Source organism: Cynocephalus volans, chromosome 1 (assembly GCF_027409185.1).
Source record: "Cynocephalus volans isolate mCynVol1 chromosome 1, mCynVol1.pri, whole genome shotgun sequence".
Classification (NCBI taxonomy): domain Eukaryota; kingdom Metazoa; phylum Chordata; class Mammalia; order Dermoptera; family Cynocephalidae; genus Cynocephalus; species Cynocephalus volans.
Window position 1 is genome coordinate 25,387,561 of NC_084460.1, and position 14,856 is coordinate 25,402,416.

Below are 14,856 nucleotides of genomic sequence, written 5' to 3' on the forward strand. Positions count from 1 at the left end.
CATTCAGAGGCTGGTGAGTCATCGCAAGGGACCAGCACAGGGCCCGCCCCATGGGAAGTGTTTAGAACATGGGCGGTGGGGAGACAAGCCCACTGAGAGAATGCTGGGACACGGCAAGGACAACTGATCTGCCCCCCAGTCAGCTCAGGACCACTCAGAGGAGACTGGTTGGGAATGCAGAATTGCATGGGGTGCAGTTTGATGAAAATACTCAGGCCCAGATCAGAGTTTCTATACAACCTAGGTATACCAGGTCTCTGGAGAGCCAGAAGTACCTATAAGGTCAACTATTAAACTCTGAGCTGCACAAAAAGCCTTCCGTAGGGAAATAGCAGCAGGGCAGCAATTTAGCTAAACCACAGAGCTCAAGTGTTCCCACAAGAAGTTCCCCTGTTTTGGAAGTAAGTAAAGGACAAAAAATTAGTTCTGGCCCAGGCACACCACCAGTGCCTTGGGGCCTGCCACGGGACATGAGTCATGGAGCCAGAGACCAGATCCCCCTCCCACAACCAGGCACACCATGTCAGCACCTCGGGGCCTGCCTGGGGACCCGAGACATGGAGCCAGGGACCGGACCCCCCTCCCACAACCATGCACACTATGCCCATGTCTTGGGGTCCACCCAGGGACCCAAGGTATGGAGCCAGGGACCAGACCTTCCTCCCACAACCAGGCACACCATGCCAGTGCCTCAGGGCCCACCTGGGGACCTGAGATATGGAGCCGGGGACCAGACCCCCCCACACACCCAGGCACACCATTGCCAGTGCCTCGGGGCCTGCCTGGGGACCCCAGGTATGGAGCTGGGGACCAGACACTCCCGGCAACCAGGCACACCTTCAGCACCAAGTAGCATGCTAAAAACATCACCTCCATGTGGGTAGCCCACCACAGCCACCACCATAACCATGGCTGCCATGAAAGTGGCTAGACACCACAACCTCTATGCAGGTGGTCCGCCAGCCACTGGTGTGCATTTACACAAGGAGAGTCACCAGTAGAGATAAATAAAAGAAGGGGACATCTCTCTCCACAAAGCCCATTTCAGAGTGACAGAAGAACTATCTGCTCTGTGATAATATTGGGGGACCTGATCACACCTCTCAGCATTGGACATATCATCTAGGCAGCAAATCAACAGAGTAACTATTATTCTTTCAGAAGGAGAGAAGAAATCTAGGATGTTGATCAGTACCTGAGGGGAGATGGTGGGGAATGAAGAGACACGCTTATGGGATCAGGAGGACCAATACAGGCTGATGACTTGTAAGACGTCCCAGTTTATTTAGGTTCCTTTTTATAAGCCAGTGAAAATAACAAATTGTACTGATTAAGCCAGACATGTCTGGTACAAAGCTGTTTATAGAACATTTTCTGCTGCCATGGCACTTGAGGGTTCATGGCTAACTGCTTATCAGCAAAATAATAGCATAAGTTCCTCTTTTACAAAGCCCTCAGGGTCCTGGGTTCAATCAAAGGTCAGACCTCAAAGGGAGGGGGAAGGGGGAAACAGGCAAAACGGGAAGCCAGCCTTGCTGGCCTATTCCCTAGAGTAGCAAGGACTCTGTCAGCTTGCTATTCAATATCCCACACTAGGGTAATTAGAGGGGGGAAGGGGATGGGAGAGGGGGATGGAGAGAGATTGGACAAGGGGCACAAAGAATAATTACGATTTGTAACAATATATATGCTGGTAATATTGATTTGATCAACATATCTCAATGTTGAACCCCAAAAATATGTATAATCAATTTTGATTCAATAAAAATTAAAAAACAAAAAACAATTGATCTTTGTATATTGGCCCCCATGTCCTGCCACCTTGCTAAATTTAAATTCACACCCTAGTTTTTTTTTTTTTAATTGGATTCTAGGACATAGTCAATGTCAGTGCAAATAAAGACAGGTTTATTTTGCATAAATAATAAATTTTATTAGTTTTCTGTGTATTCTTTTAGTATTTTTTTTATGAAAAGATAATCAAAGATTAAACACACACATATTTATCCTCACCCTGTCCTACCACCATTGCCTTTTCCTAAAAGTGTCTTTGGTTAAACTGAAGTTTTTAGTTGATATGCAGTGAAATTTATCTACCTCTTTTCCTTAATGGTGTCTGGATTTTATTTGTTTTTTTAAATAGGTCTGTCTTTTTCCAAGGTCCTGTGTATATTTTCCTATATGTTTCTAAATGTTTATATTTTTGTGTCTAATGTTTAGTTAGCTGTTACTATACCTGGGATTTATTTTTATGCAAGGTGTGATCTAAGAATCTAACTTCCAGTTGATAGCAGCTTGTCTCGACCTTTTATGAAGAGACCATCCTTTCCTGACTATTTTGAGATGCTATATTTACCATGTGCTAAAATCCCAAATATGCATGGGTCCTTTACTGGACTCTGTATTCCATTCCATTCATCTGTCTACTGCTGCACTAACACCACAGTTTTATTTTCTGTGCCTTTTTAGTTTTTCTTTTTTATTATAATCTATTTTTTTTATAATCTATTTTATTATAATCTATTTATTATTATAATCTATCATATAATCTATTTTATTATAATCTATTTATTATTATAAAATAAAATACAGAAAATAAAACAAGAGATGTATAGCGTAGTGAATTAGTGTAAAGTGAACACACAAGTCAAGAAATAGAACTTTACTGGTCCCCCAGGTGCCCCTCCATTTATTTTCTCCCAATCACAGCTTTTTTTCTCCCTTCCAGAGTTAACCTTACCCTTGAGATTCTTTAAGGTTAGTCACCCAGGTATGCATCCCTAAATACTATAGTTTAGCTTTTTTTTTTTTTTTTTTTGAGAAAACATGAATAAGCTTTATTTAAAAAGTCTGTTTTAATCTACAGGTTTTTTCTTCATCCTTTTCCTTTCTTTATAGTTTATCTGTTGATGAACTCAGGCCATTTGACATATAATCAGCTAGGTTTTGCTGATTATATACTCTTAGTTGCAGATAAAAATTTTTTTTGTATATCTTCCAAATGGGCATTTTTATTTTTATTTTTATTTTTTTTCTGCTGGGTGCCCCAGGCCAAATGAGCAGTTTTATGTAGAGCTTTATCAGACTCACGTTTGATCCCTTTGGAAAGACTATAAATGATGTTGTATTCTTTTATCAGGATACGCATAATGTCTGCTTTTTGCTCTTTCTTGATCTTAGCCATTCTTGATACTTAATGCCTAGATCTGTCAATTCATTGGGGAATGTAAAATGATGGTATGCTAACTCTGTCATTTTCCTATATTAGCTGGAATAATATTATAAGGAGACACACTCCCTCATCTACTTTTGATTACCCAATGGCACAGTTAATCTAGGAAAGGAGATTAAATGCGTAAGTCTTTTATTTATCCAGCTTCCTTTTTTTTTTTTTGGCAGCTGGCCAGTACACACATCCAGTCCCTTGACCTTGGTGTTATAGCACCACACTCCAATATTTATCTAGTTTTCAAGATAATGAATTGGTTATCTCTTGTTAGAAGTTGAACTTTTGAAAAAATATTATTATGAACTCATGGATTTAAACACGTATGATGGGTTTCCATTTATTGCAATTCTCATTAAAATTAACATTGTCCTGCCTTTGGCCATTGGGGGACTTATCTAGTTAGCCCCTAAGTCATTTTGAAATGACCATAAGGAGTATTTGTAAACATCTTTGGCTTCTGGTATGTCAAGCTATTCCCAGGCTCATCTTGTACGTTTTCTGCACTAAGTCTAGCCGATTATCCTGGAAGCACTTGTTTCTTTTAATGGAAAATGGTAATTCAAGACCACAGTCCGGGCACTGGGGATGATCACTGCAACTGGATTGATTATCATTTCTAGGGTTTTGCAGTGGACAGATCTAAGAAATACCTCATGAGTTTAAAATGGTATTTCCAGTCCAAATTCAGGATTACTGGGTTTTTACAAAATTAATCTTTTCATTATCACATCTATATTTCCTTTCTTCTACACCAAAAATCTTGCTTCTCTAGTTCACAGGGGTTGATAAAATTATAATATCTCATAATTACTCATTTGCTTTAGAAGGAGATTTGGTTTGTTAGCTTTTCTAACTTCACAGAGTTCTCTCCTCTATTGTTATCTTGTATTTATTCCCCTGGCTTCGTCCATACTGGGTCACCCCAGTTAATTGTGTGCCTCTGCCCAAGGCCAAAATTTCTGTCTAGCACCTCTCTCCACACGGTTATAGCTCCTGATTCTAGTTAACTGCTCCTTCCACCTTTAGACCTAGAGTAGGTAAGGACCCTCTGCTTTTGTGACCATCCACGGCATTACAGCATCCCTTTGTTTTCCCTGGCCCTGCTCACACCTGTATAATGATCCCTTTACAAAACTCCTCAATTGCCCAGTTTGAGTTGCCATCTTTTACCTGATCAATACAGGGATAATGCACTTTAAAATATCTTTATTATTGACATTGGTACCAAGTAAATAATATAATAGCTGTAGAGTTCTTGAGAAAAAAATACTGATCAAGAATTTAGAGAAAGTTGGAATGGTCATATGTTATATCTAATAGTTACTTGGAAATGGGAGATCCCTTTAACCTGACTTTTCTGTAATTCCACAGAAGCCTAAAGAAGATTATGCAGTTCAAATATTTGTATTTTTATGAGGAAATAGATGTGTCACAATGTACTTGGCAAACAAAGGGGGAAAGTGAAGTATGTCTGGATGTACTGTATAAATTATATCATTTGCTGTCATGGAGACTTGTGTTAAAATCACATGGAACTAATAGAAGATCATATCCATGAGTTGTGCAGAATTTTTTGATGGAAGCTATGCTTACACTGTTTGTTTTCTGCAGATTTCATATTATACTTTCTTTATGGCCACAGATAGTTTTTCATCTCTGAAGTCTTTTATGATATAGTGAGAGATATATTTATTTGCCTTTGGAAAGAAAATAAGACAGTTAAATTGATTTCTCTGGGAAAAAGCTATAAGCAGATGTAAGTTGCTTTTTTAGACTCATTACATATTTTTCAAATATTTATAGGTCTTTTGGATCCAATTTTCCCTCTACACTGTCTTATGACATTTTTCATGCATATAGGAAATTGGAAGATTTGCTGCACTCAATGTTCATATACTCACCTATGTGCATGAATAGATATGATGAAGCAAATAGATAAAATGTTAACATTGGGTCATATTTTAACAAGAAGATTTTCTCAGGTGAAAGTATTCCAAATTGTCTGTTTACTGAAAGAAGAAAGGAAGTTTTCCCTTCCATAGTAGGTTTTCTGATGTGAAGCTGTCCTCTCACTCTTGGCCACTATGTATTATTATTTCTTTAAGGTTCAGCTGGATTCAGTTTGCTAGTGTTTTATACTTAGGATTATCACATCTATTTTTATAAATGGAATTGACCTCTAGTTTTCTTTGTCTGTAGTGTTCTTGCTTGTTTTTGGTGTCCTTGATGACTGAGTTAGGAAGCATTTTTTTTTAATGCGTTAGAGCACTAAGTATTTATCACAGGAACTGCCTGTTTCTCAAAGTTTTGCTAGAACTGGCCAATAAAATTATCTGAAGCTGATGCCTTTTGGAGAGCAGATCTTTGACTGCCTTTTCTTTCTTTCTTTCTTTTTTTTTGTTGTTAATAATTTGTTTATTTTTTTCTTTTCCTTTTTTTTTTTCTTTTGACTGGATTTTAGGCGATTTATATTCTGGTAGGAAATAACCTGTTTCTGTTGGTCTTTTCCCTCTATCCTCTCCTTCACTGTTTCTACCCCCCTCTCTTGCTTTATCAGGTTATCTCCTTTGCTTGGATTGCTTCTTCTCAGATAGATGGACAGACTTTATCGTATGCTTCTAAATAGTAGCACTCTTCTTTTCTTTGGCTCGTCCCTGACAGCATCCTGTCCTTTCTGTGCTGAGTTAGGTTTCTCCTGGTCGGTATCCCTGCCTGTTTTCTGATGCTATGGCAAATGTAGGGACCATGTCCTTCTTTTTTGTGTTCTAGGCATAGAACATTGCATAGTGCTACACATAGATCCTAGCACATTGAAGTCCCAATCCATAGTGAGTGAGAATTGGTTTAAGAGCTTGGGACCTTGTAGTAACATGTTTTACTGTTTATCAGGTATCCTGGCATCTGGCATCCCCCTGTGTGTCCTCTCCTTGTAGGTATATATTTTATCCTGTTGAACTCAGGAGTGAACACATGACTTGGTTTGCCAGTGTGGCAGAAGTGTTTTTTTGGGTAGGTTTTTTTTTTTCCCCTGAGTTTTAGACAAGTTTATTAGGAGCCAAACATGAGGATTGAGTTGGGAAATATAGACCAACAGGTTTGGAAAGTGCTTCCTCTGGGCGGAATTTTTAAGACCCTATGTATGGTTCTCCATCTTTCATCTCCCTCTACTGCTTCAACTGGCAATTTTCCAGATAGAGGCTGCACTGTTAGCCTTAGTCCATGAGCACAATTATAGTTGACAGATGATGGTCATGGAGCCTGAGTGAGAAATAGCCTTCCTTACGTTAAACCACTGAAATTTTGGGGGTTGTTTGTTACTACAGAACAACTCAGCCCATCCTGACTGATACTGACCCCTTTCTTTACTCTGAGGGTCCTGTCTTCTTCAGGGTGAATTTTGAACCTGATCTGCATACTTTTTGCTTTTTCATTTAGTCATTTGTTCAGTGGCCATTATTTTAGGCAATGGTGAACAAAAAGGGCTTTTGAATGAGAATCTCTTAGATTCTAGGCTTGGTTCTGACACTTGGTAGCTGTGTAATCTTAAGGACAAATAAACCAACCTCTTAGTGCCTCAGTTTCCTCCAGATGGGAAGAACAGCAGTATCTTCTTGGCTGTGTTGTGAAGATTAATGGCACTCTATGCTTAGCATAGACTCTGCTTTATAAATGGTAGCTACAGACATGTGTATTACTAGGAGGAAGTGGGCTATCTTTATCAGCTTAGGCTAAGTTGTACTGTAGTAACACATGACCCCCAAATCTCAGTGGCTCACACAGTAATCTAACCTTAAACTCAATCTTACTCCTCTTCCTTTGTAGGTGGCTTTAGCTCTGCACCATGTGCTTTTACAGTAGAACCAAGGTCCTTTTTGGAAACTTGCTGTTGGAACAAGAGAGGTGGTAGGATCATGCAGTACTTAGAAGTAGCACTGTCACTTTCTCTCACATTTCATTGTCCAAGGCAAGTCACAAGGCCAAGCCTGGTGTCAGCAGTAGGGAAGTACAATACTTTTACAGAGAAACAAATAATTGGAAACGATGGTAAAATCTGTCACAGAGGCCTATTTTATCCTGATCACTAGGATTAGCAAAATGACTGAGAAGCATTTCTTCTTACAAGGAGCTCACATTCTAGTGAAGACAGTCATATAAACAGAGAAATTGCAATATGGTGTGATTAAGGTGAGAGGCCCAAGTTGGACAGAAGAGAGAGCTTCTCTGCCTGTAGTGTTGGGGGATGAGTCACAAGAGCTTCTCAGGGAAGCCCCAGCTAGCCTCAAAAGGGTACTAGGCAACAGTAGGCCTGTAGTCATTTGGGCTCAGATCCTGGGCAAGGTATCTGAGGAGCTTCTGAAGATGGCATACCTCCCAACACCAGCTGCTCCCCTTCGGGACCACATGAGTAGAAGAATTTGGCTTGGGCCCATCAGGAGACACTGATGCACGTCTCTGATAAGGTCATGTGGCATACACATACAGAAATGGAAGGTGGGGGCTTATCTTCAGAGTCACTGTGAGACCTGGAGCTCTACCTAAAGTAAGAAGGACTCAGTGTATACCTCCAAATTCCTCAGAGTACAGGGACATAGGGATTGAACACAGATGGAACCTTGGGCTAGGGAAGTCAGAAGCTGAGTTCTACATGCACTGACTGGTCTAGAAGGAGACATTCAGAGGCTCTTTCTCCACAGGCATTGTGCTGTATTCTGTCTTCTCTCTGGCTTAGACTCTGGAGCAGAGACTGACCCCAGACATGGAGTTTAAATCTGAGGTATGGGGATGCAGAAAGTTGTACATTTTGAAAGGTAAGAGAGAGTCGCAGGGGACAGACTTGAGGGCCTACAGGCTAGAAAGGAATGAAGGTAGAAAACCCAGTGTAGACCTAGGACTAGGGCCTGGAGCTCACAGACCCCTCAAGCCTGTTCACAAACTCTTCACATGCAGGTCTACGGGCTAGGTAACAGGAAGGAAGGTTCTTGGAGCCTTAGTTGAAGGAATAATAAGCTTTATTCAGCACACACACATCAAAGAACTAGGCAGTCCAAAGAGAAACTGAGTAGCTGCCAGCAAAGTAAACATGCTCTATTTTTAGAAACGAGCTCTCTACCAACCAGCAGTTCAAAGTGGCTGCTTCACACACTGAAGAACACACAAGAATAGCAACAAGCCAAAAAGATACGTGGGCGCATGCACACTAACTCCACCCCCCCCACAGCTTGTTTACAAAGAATGTTGCACCACCCCTAGCTGGACCTAAGGTTGGTAGGCCTTACTAAACTACTCTATTTTCCTCACACCCAGGGAATCCCTTTAGATGGAGACCTGTTTGTTGAATGAGGAGGGTATGAGAAGACAGGATTTCTGCTGAAGAGGCATATGCTTAGGGCACACAGTAAAGGCCCCAGTAATGTCAAATTGCTTCTCCATCCCACAGGTCCTGGCTCATGGAAACAACATGGGCTTTTACAGTTAAGATTGCAAAAAGTCACCCCAGACAGCAGAAATCCATCCTGAGATGAAATAACATCTGCTTGGTACCCTGGCAGAATTTCAAGGCAGACATTGGGCTGGCTCTGGGGTCATGATGTTGCCTGATCTTTCTGCTCTGGGAGAACAAGACTGGGAGAAGACTTTACATTCCAAGAATGGGGAAGATATGGAGACCATGAAGAAACTGGCTCAAAATCATAAGGCAAAAGGTGAGAATTGTTGAGGTGTGGAGAAGTGAAGAGGTCAAAGCTCCAGTTCACCTGAGAATGCTTTAGAGGTCACAGCTGAGGGAAATAGCTTATTCCGTCCTGAGGCTCTGAAGAGCTACTCCGGGAGCATCATGAGAGGACTGGTTTCTCAGAGCTTCTTTTTCTTCCACTAGATTTGCCTTCTAACCATACTGACTGGCCCCAAGAAAAGCAGGGAAAACTCCAAATACTGGTGAGTTGGGGTTACATTTCCCCCCCTGAATTGTTGGCTTATTTCCTAGAGAAAAAATATGTTCTTTTTCTTGGGAAGGGAGAAGGTGGTTAACATTTAGGCAGATGAGTGAAACGTTAGGGGCTTTATTGAAAGAAGATTGTTAAAATACTTTGGCAAAGACAGGGATTTAATAGATCCCATTTAGTAACTTGCACTCTTCAAAAATGCTTATTCCAGACCCCGTCTATTCACTCTCACTTTCTCTGTAGTCAGTTTTCTTCCATTTTCTCCTCTAAATCTTCACCACCCTCTACTGCCCAGTACAAGCCCCAAGTCCATGATGCTTTTTGCCTTCTTCAGCCAATCCTCTACTCTTCTGTCTCTGTCTATAATGAATCCTCAAGGTCACTGTCCTGAATAACTGCTTGAGGTTTTCAAATCGATTCACAAATCGTTTCTCCAGGGAAACCATAGTGTGTGAGGGCCTGGAATGTGTTTTTTGCAGCAGCTATGCTCCTCACAGGTTTTAACTCAAAGCCAAGCACATAGTAATCTCCAGAAGAACTTCATAGGCAGAACTATGTACTCTGAAAATAATTAGGTCAACTTCTTGATTATTCAGACTCTCTAGGCTCACCAATGGTGCTCCTCACATAGGGAAAATTGATGGTGGCTGCTGTACGTTAATTTACTGCTTGTTTGTAGGTACCAGTTACATTTAGGGATGTGGCTGTGATCTTTACGGAGGCAGAATGGAAGAAACTGAGCTCTGAGCAGAGGAACCTATACAGAGAAGTAATGCTGGAGAATTACAGGAATCTGCTCTCATTGGGTGAGGTTGTGTTCTTTCCTTTCCTTCATTAATTCAGTAGAGATTTATTGACCACCTACTATATACCAGAAAATGTTCTAGACACTGAGAACATATTAGTAAATGAAATAGTAAACCCTGCCTCTATTGGGCTTACTTTCTAGTGTAAGGAGATAGACAACAAACAAAAACCTTCAAATACAGGGATATTATAATATGGTATGTTAAAAGATGATAATTGCTACACAATTAAAGGCAATAATAAAGCAGAGTAAAGGGGAATTGGGTGTGGTAGGGTGGCTGGGTGAATTTTGGAATTGAGTATTTGATATCAAAGCGGAAGAAATATTTGACCAAAAACATAATAATGTAACGAGGGAATTAGAACTCTAGGAATCTAGGGTGAGAGCATTTCAGGTGGAGAAAATCTTTGGTGCTATGACCTTAAGGAAGGGAGGGGCCTGCTCAGTATGAGGAACTACAAGAAGGCCAGTGAGGCTGGGGGAATAGTTTGCAAGGTGGGGAGTACTTCGACAGAAATTAAAATTTAAGTGTCAAATTGTTTGTGGCTTTTGGGTTTCATTAACTGTATATTTTTTCTTTTTCATTTTTTAAAAAATGTATAATGATTCTTTAAATCTGGGTTGATAAATGCTGTCAATTGCAACATTACTGTAGATCAGGGGTCGGCCAGCTTTTTCTGTAAAGGGCCAAACAGTAACTGTTTTAAGTTTTGTGGTTGATAGTCTCTGTAGCAACTCTCAACTTTGCTGTAGTGCTAGGAAGCCATGAACAATATGTAAATGAATAAGCATGGTTGTTTTCCAATTAAACTTTATTAATGGACATTGAAATTTGAATTCCATATCATTTTTATATTTCGTGAAATATTACTACTCTTTTGACTTTTGCCCAACCATTTAAAAATGTAAAAAAACATTCTTAGCTGATAGACTGTACAAAAACTGAGGACCGATTTAGCCTGTGGGCCATAGTTTTCCTGCTCCTTGTTCTAGGTCAATGCTGTCTAGTAGAAATATAAGTGAGCCATATGGGTAATTTAAAATTTCCTAGTAACCACATTAAAAAGAATAGAACTAAACAGGTGAAGTTAATTTTAATAATATGTTTTATTTAACCCAATATGTCCAAATATCATTTGAACATGTAATCAGTATAAAAAATTAATTAGATATTCTACTCATTTTTTGTACTAAGTCTCCAAAATCTGGTTTGTATTTTACACTAGAGCACATCTTAGTTTATTTATTTATTTTTTTGGTGGCTGGCCCATATTTTAGTTTATGCTAGCCACATTTCAAGTGCTCAATAAATACATATGGATAGTAGCTACTGTAATAGATAGGGCTGTTCTAGATATTTCTCTGTAGATAAAGCATGTAAATAAGAATCACATTTTTGGAGATGCAAATCAGTTTCAGGAAGGAATTTCTTAAGGAGTTTCCTTTAAACGGCATAGCTGTTTCCCTGATATGAATTAATCAAATTTACTTTGTTCCATTTTCTTCTTCTTTGATGTGTTTTGATGTGATTCCTTCTGGTTTGAACTAGCCCCATCTGACCTTGCTCCATCTAATTCAGTGTAGAATCATTCATTTTAATCTGGTTACATGTAGGTTTTTTTCCCCTTTTAAAAAATTTATTTGTTGGGCTAGCTGGTTTAGCTCACTTGGTTAGAGCAGTAGTGCCATAATATCTCCCTCTCTCTCTCTCTCTCCCCCTCCCTCTCTCTCTCCCCCTCCCTCTCTCTCTCCCCCCTCTCTCCCCCCCTCTCTCCCCCCCTCTCCCCCCCTCTCTCCCCCCCTCTCTCCCCCCCTCTCTCCCCCTCTCTCTCCCCCTCTCTCTCCCCCTGTCTCTCCCCCTCTTTCCCCTCCCTCCCCCTCCCCCTCTCCCCCCTCTCCCCCTCTCCCCCTCTCCCCCCTCTCCCCCCTCTCCCCTTCCCTCCCCCTCCTCCCCCTCCCTCCCCTCCCTCCCTCCCCCCTCTCCCCCTCCCTCCCCCCTCTCTCCCCCTCTCTCCCCTCTCTCCCCCTCCCTCCCCCTCCCTCCCCCTCCCTCCCCTCCCTCCCCCTCCCTCCCCCTCCCCCCTCCTCTCCCCCTCCCCCTCCCCCCTCTCCCCCCTCTCCCTCCTCTCCACCTCTCCCCTCCCCCTCCCTCCTCTCCCCCTCTCTCCCCTCCCCCTCCCTCCCCCCTCTCCCCCTCCCCCCTCTCCCCCTCCCCCTCCCTCCCCCTCTCTCCCCCTCTCTCCCCCTCTCCCCCTCTCTCTCCCTCCCCCCCTCTCATCTCTCTCTCCCTCCCCCCCCTCATCTCTCTCGTTAATAAATTTAACTGGTTCAGAGGAAAATGTTAAAATGACCTGGTTCAAATTAATACAGATATTGAAAACCTGGACCCCAATTGCATTCCTTGAAATTGTTTCCTTTTTGTTGCTTGACACCGTAATATTCTGCAGTTCTCCAGAACTTATGTCTCTCTTTTGGGCTTTTCTCTTGCTCCTTTCTCTGTTCTTTGGACTGTATGGGTTCATAGTGTCACATACTCTTTTTCTGTGTCTGTATTCATGCCCTTAAACAATTGAACTTTAATGATTTTGTTCATCACATATTAAAATGAATCCATTTCTGTCACTGTCTCACCTTGCTCCCCATCTTTCTACTTGCCTACAAAACATCACAAATTTATTCTCAGTCTTATAAAAAATTGACAGCATACTATTTTTCCTCATAAACTAGTCTCTTTTTCTCTGTTTCTTCACATGTTCATGTTATAATATCTCTTCTTTAAGGGCACTGTTAGAAATAGATGGGCCAATTCTCCTTGAAAGAATCTTTAAAGCGCTCACAGTGGAGATATTTTAGTAAGCTTCGACTGGATAATACTGTGATAACAAACACTGCCAGTACTTTTGTGTCTTATAATAGCAAATGTTCATTTCTCACTTATCTTACCTCTTGGCTATAGTTCAGGTGTGGCTCAACTCTCTTGGTTCTGAGACCCAAGCAAAAGGAATGGCTTCTGTCTGGGTTATGGGGTTCTCAAAGTAGAGGAAAAAGAGCAATGATGGAACTACGCCATGGCTCTTAAAAGTTGTTTGGAAGTGGCACTAACTTCCCACTAATCTTCATTGGCCAGAACAAATCCTGCAGCCAATTTTGATGTCATTGTATTGGGAAGGATAATCTTTTTGCAGAGATGGGCTCAGTGGCAGAGGAGCAGCAAATATTGTGACAAAAATACAATTTACCGCAAGAGGGGAAGCTTATGTTGAATTTTAAAGAAGAAATAAGGATTCCTTAAGGCTATTAAGGATCAAGGAGGAATGCAAACCATCTAGACTTAACAGTTATCAGCATATTACCCACTTGCTTCATCCTTCTCTTTCTTTTTTGCTGAATTAAAAAAAAGTTAATCCTAAATATCATATTTCACCCTTAAATATATCACATTTTTTTAAAAATTGAAGATTGGTTCTTACCACAATACCACTATTGAACAAAGTTGATAATAGCTTAGTAGCATCTAATACTAAATCTGTGTTAAAATTTCTTTGATTTTTTTTCAAAAAATATTTTTATAGATTAAAATCAGGTTGTCAGTTTACCCCTGAGTTAATATATGAAGTTAACATGTCTCAGTAGGAGGAATAGTAACAAGCTCTTTCATGAATTCACATGTAAAAATAGCCAGAAATAAGCTGAAAAGTTAAAGCTACAACGTGGTACTATCCTTACCAGACATTAAGACATACTGTGAAATCTTTATTATTAAAACAGTGTGGTACAGGCAGGTGAATAGACAAATAGAATCAAAAAGTCAGGAATCAACCCAAGTACTTATGGGACTTTGGTATATGATAAAAATGGCATCCCAAGTCACTGGAGTAAAGATAGACATTTTAATAAATGGTGTTTGGCAACTGGATATCCATTTGGAAAAACATAATATTGGACCATACCACACACCATGCATAAGAAAAATTCTAAATGACTAGAGGTCTATGTTAAACCACTTTGAAAAATTAAACCATAGACATACTAGAAAAAAATTGAGTAAATCTTTTATAACTTGCTCTTAGGAGAAGTTTTCTAAATTTGGCTGAAAATCCAGATGCATAAAGGAGTAGATTGATAAATTTGTTACAATAAGCAAAGTCAAAAGACATAGGACAAAATTCCAGGAAATATTTGCCACATATATCATATATAAAGAGTCACTTTCCATAATGTGGAATAAATCTTAAGATTTGAGGAAAAGAACCCCAAAACCAAATGGAAAGAGAATGGGCAAAATACATTAACAGATAGTTCACAAGGTAAGATATAACATTGGCTCTTACATGTATGAAAAGATGTTCAACTTCATTTTTTAATGAGATAAATGCAAATTAAAACTACACTCAGATATGAGTCCGTACCATTATTACCTATTATCTTGGCAACACTGCAAAAGGTTGACAAAACACTGTTGGCAAAGTTGAGGGAGATAGATAGGCATGGTTACACACTGCAGGTGGCAGTGCAGTAATGGTGCAACCATTATGGAGAGAAATTTGGCAATATCTAACAAAACTATACATGCATATATTTTGACCTGGCAGGTCTGTTTATAGGAATTTACCGTGAAGATTCATCTCCAACAACATGAAAATTCATTTGTACAAGGTTATTCATTACAGCATTACTGGTACATAAAATTTTGGAAGTAACCTAATAGCCCCTATGTAGGAAATTGGCTGAGGAAATTATGGTACATCCTCCCAGTGGATTTCTATAAAGCTATAAAAAAGAATGAGGAAGATCTCTTTGAACTGTTATGGAGTGAATTCTAGGATATATTAAGTAAAAATTCAACTACAAAGAATATTTTTTTAAATGAGAAATTA

At 40.2% G+C, this 14,856-nt stretch overlaps 1 protein-coding gene across 7 annotated transcripts in view; it reads left to right on the forward strand.

Moving 5' to 3' along the window:
- ZNF343 (zinc finger protein 343) overlaps positions 1 to 14,856 on the forward strand; it is a 35,515-nt gene that overhangs the window by 14,413 nt on the left and 6,246 nt on the right. For 5 of the 7 annotated variants that reach the window (XM_063105792.1, XM_063105777.1, XM_063105801.1 and 2 more), the window contains 3 exons: positions 8,667 to 8,931; positions 9,105 to 9,163; positions 9,851 to 9,977. In XM_063105792.1, coding sequence (XP_062961862.1) covers positions 8,814 to 8,931; positions 9,105 to 9,163; positions 9,851 to 9,977 — 304 coding nt within the window. In that variant the 5' untranslated portion in view covers positions 8,667 to 8,813. Of the gene's footprint in view, positions 1 to 7,923; positions 8,004 to 8,666; positions 8,932 to 9,104; positions 9,164 to 9,850; positions 9,978 to 14,856 lie in introns of all 7 variants that reach the window. The other 2 variants (XM_063105780.1, XM_063105788.1) reach the window with 2 other exon arrangements.